We start from the raw sequence: 15,001 nt of genomic DNA, 5'->3' as shown, positions 1-15,001 counted from the left end.
ACTGTACTGTAGTAGAATTGCCCCACCAAGAGCTTTGGACAACAAGTATGCCCCAGCCCCTTTACTGCATGCTCTGTGACCTAACATGGAAATGTTGTGAGCACGTTGTGCAAAGGGGTCTTCTGGGGGTGTTCCTGTTTTGGACAGGGTGCGCGCGTGCAACTGGGCAAGTGAGTAAAATGTTCTGAAAGTTGGATGAGAGCTTTTGCAACCCTGCTGTATTTAAAGGGGAGCAGTTTGCTCAGTGAATGCAACTTCTCGAAAGAAATTTGAGTTCCTCAAGGTATGTGCTTTTTGACAAGGTAAAGGGGGGAGGGAATAATCGTAGGCAGGCCCCAGCGATGTCAGCATATGCCGTGTGCCATATTGGTTGCTAGGTTTAGAGAGATGCTTCTGAGTGATGAAATTACTTATGTGAGCATAGCCCAATAGCTCTATCTCAGGCATCCCCAAACTCAGCCCTCCAGCTGTTTTGAGACTACAACTCCCATCATCCCTAGCGAGCAGGACCAGTGGTCAGGGATGATGAAGAAGAAGAGTTTGGATATGATTTCCCGCTTTATCACTACCCTAAGGAGTCTCAAAGTGGCTAACAATCTCCTTTCCCTTCCTCCCCCCACAACAAACACTCTGTGAGATGGTGGGGCTGAGAGACTTCAAAGAAGTGTGACTAGCCCAAGGTCCCCCAGCAGCTGCATGTGGAGGAGCGGGGAATCAAACCCGATTCACCAGATTACGAGTCTACCACTCTTAACCACTACACCACACTGGCTCTCATTACTGGATGATGGGAATTGTAGTCCCAAAACAGCTGGAGGGCTGTGTTTGGGGGTGCCTGCTCTATCTGGTCACCTCCATACAACAACCTGGCAGTTGCATTAAAGGATGGAGGCTTGGAGGTTTTCAGACTTTTTAAGAACAGGTACAAATTGCTCATGTTTCAACAGCCAGTCTAGATATCACTAGTGCATGAATTTCTGTGGCTTAGGACTGCCTTCTGCAGGAAAAGACATGGTTGTTTTATGAGGCAGCTAAGAAAGGTAGACAGTCACCCTTCCCACCTGAGCATTAAGAGGCAGCACCATTTTAGGGAGCACCTCCAAGCTGCAAGCTCGTGCCTTATGGGGTAGTCCGACCTCATACCACATTGGTCATATGCATAACCTAGGTTAATAATGTATTTGGATTTCATTTCAGTTTGTTCATCCATATGCAGCGACGTAGCTAGGGGGTGGTGAGGTGGGCCCCTGCCAGGGGCGCAGGAGAGGGGCGTGTGCAAAATCGGCTTTAAATATGTCCAAAAATACATCTATAAAAAAATATCAATTATTGCCTCATAAGAAAAGGTTTTTAATAGAGGGTGAATTGAATGGGTGGAGGGGTTGGGGTTGGAGGAGAGGCAGAAAGAAGAGTCCATAGCTAGGGGGTGCAGTCTGGACGGTTCTGCCAGGGGCGCAAGATCACCTAGCTACAGCTCTGTCCATATGTAGAGATTCCTTGCTGCCACCAGAAAGTTCAGGGTTTCAGGCCCCTCCTTGAGGTCAGGCTTAGGGGATTCTCCAGTGTAGCATTTCACAGAGGACTTCCGTCTTGTCCCTAGTGACTCTGAGAGACCCATGGCTGTAAGTGGAAGTGGTGATGACATGTAGCCATAGGTTGCAGAAGTGGTTGTAAGAGTGAGTGTGAACAGGTTGCGGGAGAGTGCCTGCCCTACTGGGGGCATGGCCGTCTGTCATGGATGCTTTAGCTGAGATTCATGCATTGAAATAACTGCTCTTTCCCCCCTTCTGTAGGAAGTTCTGCACCATCATGATGAAACTGATCGTTTTCGTTCTCTTAGCTGTGTTGATTCCTGCAAAATATGCAAGTGATCAGCAGTCCTGTGGTTATCCATGTATTCCAGAGAGTCAGATTAACCAGAAGATCCAGGAAGCAGTTGACTCCAAAGGTATTTGGATAGGATCCAAGGCCCCTTTATGATGTTTGAAGCTCTGTGCCCCATTGTCATTCTAAGATTCCCAGTTTCATCCAGGACTACCTGTTTCTAATTAAAAGTCATAGGACTTCTTTTGAAGATCTGGGAACCCAGGGTTATCACCAAAGTTTTACCCTGAACCATAATCCGATTACTCATACCAGAAAAGTCCTTATATGTTTTTTTGTTTTTGCTAGATTAAAGTTTGTTAACGTGAACATCTTCAGGTTCTACTGATATATAGCTTGTACAAGAAATCCAAAAAGATTCATGTGATATCTATAACATGGGAATCAGTCTTGAATCTTGGGCTGGTATTAGGGCAGTGTTTTTAACTATGGGTCTGACAAGCCACTCTTCTCTGCCTGTCGTGTAAGTTCCCACCTAATTTCCATGCCTTCCTGTGAAACATAAACATGAGACCTCAGAAAGGCAAGTGGAATATGACACCTACAGCCCAAACATGAAAGTGTTCAATCATTGTTGCATTTGTCCTCTTCAGTGTAGCCCCTGGCCTGACCTGCTGTCAGAAATAATCCCATGGGAGAATGGGACTTTTGTGGCCTGGAGAGGCATAACACCTATAAACTTGAGTGGGATTTCTGTTGTGGTTAAATGTGCACATACACAAACACACAATGCATTTAAAGCATTCTCCTCCCAGTATCCCAGGAACTCTATTTTACTTCTCACAGAACTACAACTCCCAGCACCCTTAACAAATTACAGTTCCAAGGATTCTTTTGGGGACAAATGTGTTTTAAATGCGTGTTGTGGTCACAGCTTCAGATTGATTTCCCTATTGCTTGTAACTGTTTAAATAGCAGGAGGAACAAAGAAAGCATTTTCTATTTGAGCAAGGATGTCATGTAGTATAACCTGAACTCTCATGACTCTTTTTGCAGTGTCCTCTGTCCTACTGAAGAGCCAGCTGATTTGCACAGATGCATTTGCACGTGCTGCTGATGCCCACTGCCCTTCAGGTGAGACACTTTGCTGGGAGAGGAGAACAGATTGGGAGGAAATTAGAAGTGGGCTCATGGTGGCCAGAAGGACAAGAACAGAACTCCCTCTGTGGGTAGATGCAAAACACGTTTCCACAAACCTCTGCTTCCTTTGTGCAGACGTCAGTATAAAATATAAGCTCAGAGCTGGAGGCAGCTGGTTGGGTTGCTTAGCTGGATCATTAGCACAGCATGCACTTGCATCTTTACTTGCTGGTGGAAGGACAACAAGGAGGGAGCCAGTCTAACTTCTCTAGGGAGGGATTTCCAAAGTTTGGGAGCAGCCACTGAGAAGGCCCTCTCCTGTGAATTGGACCCAGAAACAGACCAGTGGAGCTATTGTCACAAGGGAGTTGTATGCTCCCTCCATACCATGGCGATTCAACGCTCTGCTGCCTGTCTCTCTAACTTTTCTTTTCCACTCTCAGGTCACAAGGCCACTGGATGTGCCTGTGGAATGGGTTGTGGTTCCTGGGATATTCGTGGTGATACTGCCTGCCACTGCCAGTGTGCCAACATTGACTGGACTTCTGCCCGCTGCTGCAAAGTGGGTATTGTCGGCTGATGGATCCTTGGCTGCCTGTTGGCTGCAGCTTCTATGCTCGATAAATCTGCATCTATAATTTTCTGAACAGTCTTGTGCTCAATTTTTTTTTTATTGACTTAAGGAAATTATACAGACAGCCAAACAAAGAAGCCTAAATTAACATTGCCTTCTACCGATAAGAAATAATAACAACTATTACAATAATGAAAATACTAAAAATACATTTACTTCCCCTTCTGAACTTCTATTCTGGTTACAATATATTACTATTCTATAAGAATCTTTTATATCCTCTGCTGACCCATATATTATTTTATTTCCCAAATTCAGCCTAACCCTCCCCTCCTCCCCACTGCTTCCCTTCACCTGTGTGAGATCTTCACATCATAATATTTTTTTTCTAGTTGCTTTAATAAAATAGAATAACATGAAAACTGTTAAATTATAATTACTTCTTTTGTCCTTACACGCTTAACAATTGCCTATTAAGAGTTCTGCTGAATCTTTTCTTTGTAAGTATCTGGAGTGGCAGCTGTCTGGAGATGAGAAACTGAGTTAGACCAAACAATCCACTGAGCTCAGAACTGTCTACACTACTTGGCAGTGGCTGCCCAAGGACTCAGGCAGAGGTCAATGCTGTTACTCCAAACGGCTTCACCCTCTACTGAGAGAAAACGTAGGAGGTCCTTGGCAGATTGGGGTTGGGCTGCAGTGCTTCCTGGGTTTCCCAGTGCTTGGGTTGCTGCCAGTTACTGGGAGGGAGAGGGTGGGGCAGTCTGGCCACAGCCGTGATGGAACCAATCAGATTTCTCCCGCTGCTGCATGTGCACCATGCCTACTTCTCCAGCACCTCGCCATCCCCCCTGTTGGTAACCAACAGCGACTTGAGCATTGGGATGCCAGTGCAGTGCAGCCCACCTCGCAGGGCCCTGCCTACTGCCACTGGCAAAATATTTGTTCCCTATCCAAAGGTCTCCAACTGCAGCACAACTTGGGACACACATGTCAAGCCTCACAGTAGTAATGAGGCAGATCTTTATACACACATATTGTATGTTGAGATGGGATAAATGTCATCCTGTAACACAGGGGTCAGCAACCTTTTTCAGCCGTGGGCCGGTCCACCATCCCTCAGACCATGTGGTGGGCCGGACTATATTTTTTTGGGGGAAATGAACGAATTCCTGTGCCCCACAACTAACTCAGAGATGCATTTCAAATAAAAGCACACATTCTACTCATGTAAAACCACCCGGCAGGCCCCACAAATAAGCCAGGGATGCATTTGAAATAAAAGGACACATTCTACTCATGTAAAAACACACTGATTCCCGGACTGTCCGCGGGCCAGATTGAGAAGGCGATTGGGCCGCATCCAGCCCGCGGGCCTTAGGTTGCCTACCCCTGCTGTAACAAATCTGGGATGTACTGCCTATGGAGACTTTAAAGGGTGGCCTGGTATTGATTCTCATATCCCAATGGCTCTTTCTAAGTGCTAAAGAAAAAGAAAGAGAAAAATGCATCCATATCCTGTCCAGAATTATAATGAACTGCTGCTCATCTTGAGACTGGGAACACAAGAGCTGATTTATGCTTCTGTCAGCCCGGATATGTGGAAGCGAGTTCTTCAGATTATCAGACTGATCACTTCAGAAATAAATTGAGAACATGTTCTGTACTGACAAAGACGGTATGCCGTCACCCATTTCTACACAATACTTAGAGCCTTCTTCACACATTATGATGAATGTGCGTAAGGAAGGGGGGGGAGAGGGTGGTGCCCACTTTCCTTGTTCTTCCTATCATGCCTCTTTGACATAACTTGTGAAAGAGTCTATATAGGTACAGACCGCATGTGCGGTAGGAGACCCTGCCTTTCCTTTTGACCCCGATGGCATAGAGAGAGTCCATGGTGGAATCAAGACACATATTAAAAAAAACACGTTGTGAAAATGCTTTTTTAAAAAAAGTTTTGAAAAATATATCGAAATAGCTCACCATCACCATCTAGTATCACATTTGCATAATGCACTTTACAACACACTTAAAATGTGTAGCTGAGTCCCATATGTAGAAAAGTTTTATTGTGTATGTCAGGTGTAGCCAACATGGTGCCTCCAGATGGACTACAACTTCCATCACTCCCAAGTATTGGCCATGGCTCACAGCATCTGAAGGGCACCATGTTGGTTACCCCATGATGCTGGGTTTTTCCTAGATATTATGCTGAACATGCATAGGAAGACAAAGAGAGGTCAGCAGCCACAATCCCGCTTATTATAATGTATGAAGAAGACTTGGGTGACAGACTAATGGGGTAGAATTCTGGACTGTACTACTTCACTGTACCTGGGGAAAGGTGTGTGTTACATTTATGTTGTTTTCCAAACTGAGGGCTCCCTGCCTGAAATACCCCAGTGCCTCAAGGATAGGGCTTTGGTAAATCTTTTTTCCTGATGTGCTACTTTTCTATGGTAATTCTATGATCATTCTAAAATATATCCATCCCGGGCTGCAACCTGGAACGAGACGCTACAGAAGCCTTTCCTCACATTGATATGTATTGCAAATGTTACAGAGATAAAGACAGCTATATATCCAGCTGGGAAAGCTTGCTGGGAAATAGGTGTCTTCCATTGTTTCCAGTGGGCACCTATCACATCCCAACAACAATGGCATTCCATGGAACGGGGGAACAGAAAAAGCAGCTTTCCAATCATTTGCATGAACCAGAAGCCATGTCTTGTGGTACACACTTAATTGAACCCTGCTTCCAACTTTGACAGCCACTTTTGAAAAAAATTAAGAACGAGGTGGGTGAGTTCCCAAATCAACTTCCAAAATGCTGCATTATTGGTTTTTAAAAAACAAACAAAACAAAACCCTTGAGAGGATATATGAAGGAATACCATGAAGCAGATGCATATTGAATACTATATAAAATGGTCTCAGAGATGAATGAAAATGTTACACAGGCTGTAAGGGAAAACAGCCTGCCTTTCTCTTAGAGTTTGGCAGTGTTAATCTGACATGTTTTTCATATAAGTGCCTTTGGAGAGAACTGAATTACCGTTCTGAGCAATTGCAGTCCATGGCACCTTCCCGACACTTGCCAGACTAAGAGCTGCAATTGCATGAAAATGACTCTCCATTAGTAGTGAGCTTTGCTCCCTTCCCAGTGCCCCTGCTTCACATTCCAGGCTGTAGCAGCTACTGGGGGACCTCAGCACCTGAGAGTAATTGTGCTCTGAATTGAGTAACTCCCCCCCCCCCCGCAGTTGCAAAGCAACTGGGTCAACAAGTTTTACAACAGCACAACTCTTACATACTCTAAGTGCTGATGACTCCATATCCTTTTTATTTCTGAAACGTCTTTTTTTTATGCCAGTCAAGTTTTACATTTGCATGCGAACATGTACAAAGCAATCCACTTTGAATTATTTATCTTCACACTTGCCATGCCTTTCACATTTTCTCATTACAACACAGAATCTTAATAAGCAACAAATAACAACTAAATTAGCTTTCAAACAGCAACACAAACTGAAAGATGAAGCCTAAACCAAATGTATATTAGTGGAATTCAAGAAGGAAGACCAAATGTGTATATGTTTTGAAAAACTGCATGCTCGTTTTCCCGTTTCTACTTCTTACAGTAGCTGATTTTGATATGTCAATGTAGTGTGTCTTCCATAACCTTGATAGCAGATATTGCTAGCTCAAAAATATTTTTTTCATGTTTTTCTTCATCTTCAAGATTTGGATTATTAGTATCAAGTATCTGTTGCCATGTGCATCTACTCAAAAGAGATAAAAGGGGGAAAGCCATAGCTCAGCGGTAGAACATCTCCTTTACATGCCGAAGCTCCCAGAGTCAGTTCCTGCCATCTCCAGGAAGGACTGGGAATGCCCCTGTCTGAAACCCTGATTTCCTGTTAGTCAGTGTATATGGACCAATGTTTTGACTCAATATAAAGCAGCTATTCTATGTTCCTAAAAGTAAGCTATATTGAATTCAGTTGTGCTTACACCTAGGAACCAGGGCATAGGACTGTTAAGTGTAATTGTTTAATTGTACATTGAAATGGACAAAAATATATTTATATGCTCTGTATGTGTATTGCTAAAGTGGCATGGAAAATTCCATTGAGCTAAACTAAAGAGCTCTCTGAGCACCTAGTGGATTGATAATTAACTTCGGATGTATCTCTGCTAGCTGTCATGTGGTGTTTAACCTTAGATCACATGAGTAAGGTATGCAGTTGCAAATCACTATTATGAGAGAGCTTTTGTTCTCAAGCCACTGAAGACGAAGGCGACCAAATGTGCCTCTCCTGAAAAAAGCTCAAGACTGTAATTAAGGGCGGTGGAGGAAGACTGGAAGAAATTTAAAGTATATCTTCAGAAATATTGTAAAATTAATGAATGTTAAATTTATGTTTGGATTGGCAATAAGTGGTAATTAGCAACAAAAGTTAACAAGAATATGTAAAAAATGAACTGATAAATGGACGAAAATATTGAGTTATAATATGCTATGATATAGAGTTAAGATAAATGAAAAAGGGTAAGAATTTGCTGAACTGATTATGTAAATGGGAGTACAAAGGGGGGAGGTGTGAGGAGGTCAAGGAAACAAGTATATGAATTTAAAGATATCAAAAAATGGATTTGTTTTTTAATTTTTTCCTAACTATTTGTTTATTGTATTTTGTATTTTTTTTCTTGTTTGTTTTTCTATGAATTTTTGTATTTTTCTTTGTTTTCTTTTTTCACTTTTTACCTTTCTCTGTGGTTTTTTCATTCTGTAAATCTCTATTTTTTTGTAAAATCCCAATAAATATTTTTTTAAAAAAAAGACTGTAATTAAGGCTATGGAGAGAGACAGACCTTTGATTTTAGGTCTGTTTGGAGTTATTTCATATTTGTAAGAAGCTGAACCTGTGCTTGGATAAGCACATGATTTTATGCAACTATTCAGATATCTCATTCTTTCTTCATGTTTTGGAACAAGTTCTGTTGTTAAAGCTTTGAAAATACTTTGTGTTTTGGGTCTGGACAGTTTTTATGCTGAGGAGTCAGTTTTTATTCAACCTATTGCTTCAAGCTGTGCAATATTAATATCTGCAATAAGGACCGCAGTCTCAGTTTCACTTTAGATTTGGATTTTTTTTTTTTACAGCAAAGATAAATATTCATTTATTTAAAATTCATGTCTAAGGCTTAATGACTGCCAGAAAGGAGAAAACCACAACTCCTTGGAAGAATTCTATTCTTCCCTATTTCTGCTTTTAAGACCCTTGCTCTAAATCCAGAGGTGGACATTCACACACACTGCATCAACATTCCTTGACTAAGTTTGCTCATTAGCTTCCTTGGTCATTGTGGTTACAATGACAAAAGGTATGTCTGTTATGGGCAAATAGATTCACAACTCTTACACAAAGCCCAGAAGCACGACCTATGAGGGTGGACCATGTTCCTGTATATCAAAACTCTAAAGCTGAAGGCTGAACTGGCAACTCTGCCCTTTAACTAATGTGCAGATGTAAGTCAGTAAAGCTTCCACGAGCCAGCTTAAGTCATCACCCTTGCACATCCACCTGGGAGATCTTGGTACAAGACAGGTTTCCTTCAGAGCATCTTAATTCTCTGACACTAAAAACCAGCTGTGCCCAAACAAGAGAATAGCTCAGCTTAAGATGGGTGTGGTGGGAAGATATGGATGCAGCAATCTCAGCATCCAGATGGTGACTAGACATGCCTGCAATGACATTGTTTCACAATAATTATTTGGGAATGCATCAAGGTGCTGACTGCAAACAGTGCTCATGTCATTAGATTTTAACCCTGGAATTTAGGGTTCTGCCCATTTAAGGAGTCGACTTATTCATCCATCTAGCACCACATTTTAGTCCTAGGCCAATGACCTTCTCTCTTTTTGTCCTATTCCTTCATCCCTAGGATGCATTAGGAGATCAGCAAGAGCTGCTCTTTGCCTGTAAATAAGGCCCTGCTTTTGTCCAGTAGGGCCCTAGGATGCCTGGGGTTTGTGATATCAGGCCTCTCTGTGAACAAAATGGTCCCAGGAGATTCATTATCTCCCAAGCACTCAACCGTCTCTTTCCATTCACTGGCTGACGTGTGCAGCAACGTAAGCCGAGAGCAGGGACATCAGTCTATCTTATTACACAATAAGACTTGGTAATTGTGTCTCTTGGCTTCCTTGAATTAGGATGAGTTATCTCTTCTCAACTCTTACCTCTTATTAGGTTGAAATTAAACAGCCTTATTTATAAGAGCCGCCTCACAGGCACAGAGAATGTCAAAAGGATTCCACTGTCTCCACGCCTAGGCAGAAAACCCAGGAATTATTTCTAAGGCACTGATGTTCTGTTTTGCTATGGGGCTGAAGCAAGGAAAGTGCCAAGATGCCTCAGGGGACAGTGTCTGGGGTGATTAAGGCAAGGAAGTTAGCAATATCTCCTGTGATGTTGTAGGATATGCACCATTTTATGGGATCATCCATAAGCTATGCCATATATTGAAGAGCTAGGAGGAAACAGCAAAGCTGTGACAAATGAAGGATTTTGTCAAAACAATTCAAAGAGGCGTAAAGGGGGTGCTAAATAAAAGGCTTTAGTAAGTGTGACATATTTTATGGATGGTCCATTTTACATGAAGCAGAAGCAGTTAGAGTCAAGATGTGACAAGAATTAGACATAGGAGTAATCTATGGCGCCTCCAGCCGCCCTTTTAAGTGTGCATTTGTGATGATTTGTGCTCATGGCAGTATCAGGGCAGTTATACACAATCTCGCTTTCAATATTGTTCGTACCTGCAAAAGTTTCAGGGTGGCCCACCCGGGAAGAATGGCAGATGAAGTTGATGGACTACATGGAACTGGCGGAAATGACTGGCAGAATCCGAGACCAGGGAGAAGAGTCGGTGGAAGAAGATTGGAAAAAATTTAAAGTTTATTTACAGAAATATTGCAAAATTAATGAATGTTAGAAGGATGCTGGAATGAAGTTATATGGCTTTAGCAGAAATGTTATAAAGAATTAAGTAAAAATAGATTGTTAATGGGCCAAAGTGGAAAATTTAAGGTTAGATTGTGTTAAGATAAATTATAGAACAAAAATTGAGAAAGATGGAAAGGATTTGCTGAAATAGCTAATTGAATTAGAATACAAAAAAGGGAGGTGTGAGGAGGTCGATGAAACAAGTAAATGAAAGACAAAGATATGGAAATATGGGTGTGCTTTTAATTGTTTTTGTTTTTTCTTTTTGTTTTGCTGTATTGTTTTTTGTTGTTTTTTTCTATGTATTGTAAGGTATTAATTTGTTTTGTTTAACTTTTCATTTTTTCTTTCTTCTTTTTTCTGTAATCTTTAAACTTTTAATAAATATTATTTAAAAAAAAAAGTTTCAGGGTGGACATACTGCTTCATTTCCAACAAATGTGTGTTCTGTAACTTCCTACTGAAATTCTGTACCTTTTAATACTACCAGTGTTTCAGTTTAATTTTGCCTCACTTTTGCTGTGCAAGAGTGCCTATTTATTCATTTATTTTTGCATTTATATACAATATGCACATTCCTCCAAGGAGATCAAGGTGGCATATGTGGCTCTCCTTCCTCTCCATTTGATCCTCAGAATAATCCAGTGAGGTTGGTTAGGCTGACAGATTATGAGTAGCCGAAGGTCACCCAGCAAGCTTCATGGCTTAGTGGGGATTTGAACCCTGGTCTTCCAGGTCCAACACCCTAACCACTACACCACACTGGCTCTAATTTCAGAATTGGAAATCCAGAACAGCTAATAAAGTGGACTGATGATGTATGTATGGTCCAATATAAGTCTACCAGTAATGTATTACAGTGGTACCTCAGGTTAAGTACTTAATTCGTTCCGGAGGTCTGTACTTAACCTGAAATTGTTCTTAACCTGAAGCACCACTTTAGCTAATGGGGTCTCCTGCTGCCGCTGCACTGCCAGAGCACGATTTCTGTTCTCATCCTGAAGCAAAGTTCTTAACCTGAAGCACTATTTCTGGGTTAGCGGAGTCTGTAACCTGAAGCGTATGTAACCTGAAGCGTATGTAACCTGAGGTACCACTGTATTACTGTGTCAATGACATATGGGAGAATAAACCCACAAAAAAGAAAAAAAGAAACCCAGTCAATGACATCACTACGAAGTACCTTTATTCTCCCACATAACAATGTGAGTTTTCAGAGTAAGTATGACAGATTGAACCACCACACTATGCCTCATTGTTAGAAAGCAACTTACTATCTTTTTAAAGCTGCTTTTTGACTTAAACTTATGCCTAGAATGTTGGGACTAACCAACAGGAAAGAGCTCTTTTTCAAGGAAAAAGGAAAGAGCTCTTTTTCAAAAACAAGCTCTACGCTTGTTTGTTGTTCTTTACAATCTCTGGAAGCCCTTCTTCCCTTTAAATAATTAAAAAAAAAAGCTGTGGTGAAGTTAGGCAATGTTGGACTTCACAGTCTTATATGAGGGCCCTTCTTTAGATGGCAATGTGTATTACTTCACGTACTTCAAAATGTGTAAGTCGGTCTTGCCTAATTTGGGGGCTTTCCTTCCCAATCTGCTGAGTGAGGCCCTGAACTTCTGTCCTGATGGCACCACTGACTGTGCAGGCCAAACAGCATGTGATTCTGAAGGCTGCCTCAGCCAACCTCTGTGGAAATGCCCTCTCTTCAGTATCAGAGTTTGAAGGACTCCCCCTCACCACTGCCCTCCAGAGAATATATTTTTTATGGCAAGAATTCATGGTTCCGGGCTCTTGTAGAAAAATATAGCATAGTCAGAGATAGATATCTCAGCTGGCAAGAGATTTATAACAAACAAACAAAAATATTTATCTGGCAGAGTGGTTTTCAGTCACTCCAGTGATGCAGAGAGGACACAATAATTTGCCTTTTGTGGGTTACAAAGGCTCCTTGTGAGTTTATCTTTAGATGAATTTAGTCCAGAGAGACGGTCATGCCAGGTGATGTGCTTGCTAACCCGCCTGGTGTTTGACTGCTGATTTCCTAATCATCCAATTTGCCAGCTTGGTAAATGTGTTTATTGCTGATTAGTTCTGACTCAGATGTCTGCTGTTCTCTTTGGGGGAGAGTCTGTGTTCTTGAGAATGATCCTGCTGGCTTTACATCATGATGCAAAGAACTTTACAAAAAGGTCTGTGAGGGAGCTCTGTACTACACCTCTGGATCAGAGATAGGGCCAAGTCATATTGGTGTGTTCTGAATATGAGTTGAATGCATACTCATAGCATTCAGCTGGTTGAAGTGACTGTGATCACTCATGCCCACCTGGCAGCTCAACTCACATTTATCAATTGTAGCCTAAGCACATCTGGAGGACCACAGGCTCCCCAGCTCAGCCCAGGAAGACTATCTCATTCTGTTCTATGCATAGACCAGACCAGAGGTGCTGTTGTTCAAGCCAGCTTGCAAGACACATGCTCTCTAATCCCAGGTGCAGGAAGGTTCAAGAATATCCAGGAATCTGATCTCACAGCAGGTACATTGGCATGCAGGTCTGGGGACTGAGCCATCATTTACAGTGATATAGATTGAAGGTGATATCAGACAGACCCAGAGATTGAGCAATCCATGAGGCATTGGCAATCCAGTGTGGTGCAGTCTCTAGAGGGGTCAGACAGGACCGGGGAGATCCAGGTTCAAGTCCTCATGACACTCAGCCACAAAACTTTTGAGGGAGCTGCTGTTTTTCAGTACAATCCAGCTCACAAGGTTGCTTTGAGATTAAAAATAATAATGGATCATGTATGCAACTTTGAGCTTCTTGGAAGGGTAGCTGTGGCAGCCATAATAGTCCTTGGCAGGTATTTGCTTTGACACCTTGGTTCTAAATTAATCTGAGGGGAACTGAGGAAGAGAAGTTCCATCAAAAGCAAGCTCTTTTGATGGGCCAATTGAATTCTCACCATGAGTTCTTATGAGCCACTAAGAAAAGGACTAGCTGTGGTAGACTCATCAGGTATTTGCTTAGACACCTTGGTTCTAAAATAACTTGAAGAAGGCAGAGAGAAGCTCCATCATAAGCAAGCTTTGGAGAGAGGCAGAGACCAAGGGTGTGTTCACATTGCTGCCTTACAGTGCAGCACAGTTGTTTTTCCCCTGAGGTGCTTTACTGCTCTTCCGCTCCCCACCAGCTGTTCAGTATAGCTTAATTAGTATGAGGTTCATTTTTGTTTGTTTACACAAACAAATTAGTAACAGCTTAAGGAATCCAATCAGCGTGAAGCTGGTTTGAGAAATGAGACAGTACAGTATACATATGCATTTTGGATCATGCTGTGTGAATATGGATTAAAAACCCAGCATTGGAGATGCAGTAAGTGCACAGCGAACAGGAGCTGAATGTGGTCCAAGAGTAGAACAGGACTGTGCACTTGGCTTCCTCCCATTTTGTTATTTCTCCACTCTCTCCCCTTCCTCATTCAAGCACCCTTTCTTCTGCCCTTATACTTCATTACCAATATGGCTCTGCCTCATTGTGTGCTTTCCCATCCTTAGTGCCTCTTTGCTTATTGAGGTCTTTATGCCAGCATGTGTCACCATGGCACTGGAACTAAGAGGCCTATGAAAAGCTCTTCCAAAGAAATCATAGAAGGGAATGGATGGAGAGAGTGCTGTGGCTTATTAGCAAATGAAGAAGAAGAGAATATTGAGCAGCCCCCCCAAAGAGATGAGACAGTCATCTCTCGGTAAAATTGGCTTAGGATGAAAAGCAAATAAAGAAACACTTGGACATTTTTATATCAGGAAGCCAAGCCACTCATACCTTTCAGAAGCATTCAAGAGAGAAGATAAGCTTCTTCCTGAGAACGATTGCTATTCTAGGTGGTTATTCATTCATTCATTCTTCATTTATAGAAACTGGAGATATTGGGGGTGGAGGGACGGGGTGGGGGAAAGAAAAATAATGCTCTTATATTAGTTAAGAGGCTGGAAAGCAGATGCCTCAGGGGTGAAGGACAAATACTCATTTGGAGGGGATGAGACTATCAAAATAAGTGGAGTGGCAAAAGTAAGAGACAATGCATGTAAAAGGGTGTGATCTTTGAAGGACCTGGCTGAGGTTGGTTGCTTAGGTCTGCCTTGTTCCCCAAACAGAGGTGGTCCCTATAATAAATCCATGCCCTAATTATAAAACAGAAGATGACCCTCTCCCTGTGTACTATGGGAAGGGCTCTTCTCCAAACCTTGCTTCAAGTATCAGAAGCTTGAGAATCCCTTCGGATCAAGTGTTGGAAACAAACAGTGGAGGCCTAAGTTCAATTTGTGTCAGGCCATGAAGGTGCCAACCTTTTCCAAGCTTGATTTACCCTCAGAGGCTTGTCGTGATTGGGGCAGGAGGGGCACCTAGAATCCCCCTCATTATATAACCCCATTCACTATAAGGGGGGGGGA

At 42.3% G+C, this 15,001-nt stretch overlaps 1 protein-coding gene across 1 annotated transcript; it reads left to right on the top strand.

The window, feature by feature from the left end:
• The first annotated feature begins 191 nt into the window (after positions 1-191).
• Positions 192-4,016, top strand: LOC310753485 (resistin-like). Its single transcript, XM_083594840.1, has 4 exons — positions 192-283; positions 1,794-1,948; positions 2,881-2,958; positions 3,408-4,016. The coding sequence occupies exons 1-4, from the start codon at positions 249-251 to the stop codon at positions 3,542-3,544; spliced, it is 405 nt and encodes a 134-aa protein (XP_083450966.1). The 5' UTR covers positions 192-248; the 3' UTR covers positions 3,545-4,016.
• Positions 4,017-15,001: the final 10,985 nt, after the last annotated feature.

Source organism: Podarcis filfolensis, assembly GCF_964270895.1.
Source record: "Podarcis filfolensis genome assembly, chromosome: 2".
Lineage (NCBI taxonomy): Eukaryota > Metazoa > Chordata > Lepidosauria > Squamata > Lacertidae > Podarcis > Podarcis filfolensis.
The sequence above is the reverse complement of the archived record's forward strand: the minus strand, read 5'-3'. Positions and strand labels throughout refer to the sequence as shown.

What these genes read in the sequence shown, in the direction of transcription:
- LOC310753485 (XM_083594840.1), top strand. Translation starts at nt 249, where the DNA reads ATGCAACTTCTCGAAAGAAATTTGAGTTCCTCAAG. An exon ending in GGAAGCAGTTGACTCCAAAG is followed by an intron (nt 1,949 to 2,880) that starts GTATTTGGATAG and finishes CTCTTTTTGCAG; the next exon opens with TGTCCTCTGTCCTACTGAAG. An exon ending in TGATGCCCACTGCCCTTCAG is followed by an intron (nt 2,959 to 3,407) that starts GTGAGACACTTT and finishes TTCCACTCTCAG; the next exon opens with GTCACAAGGCCACTGGATGT.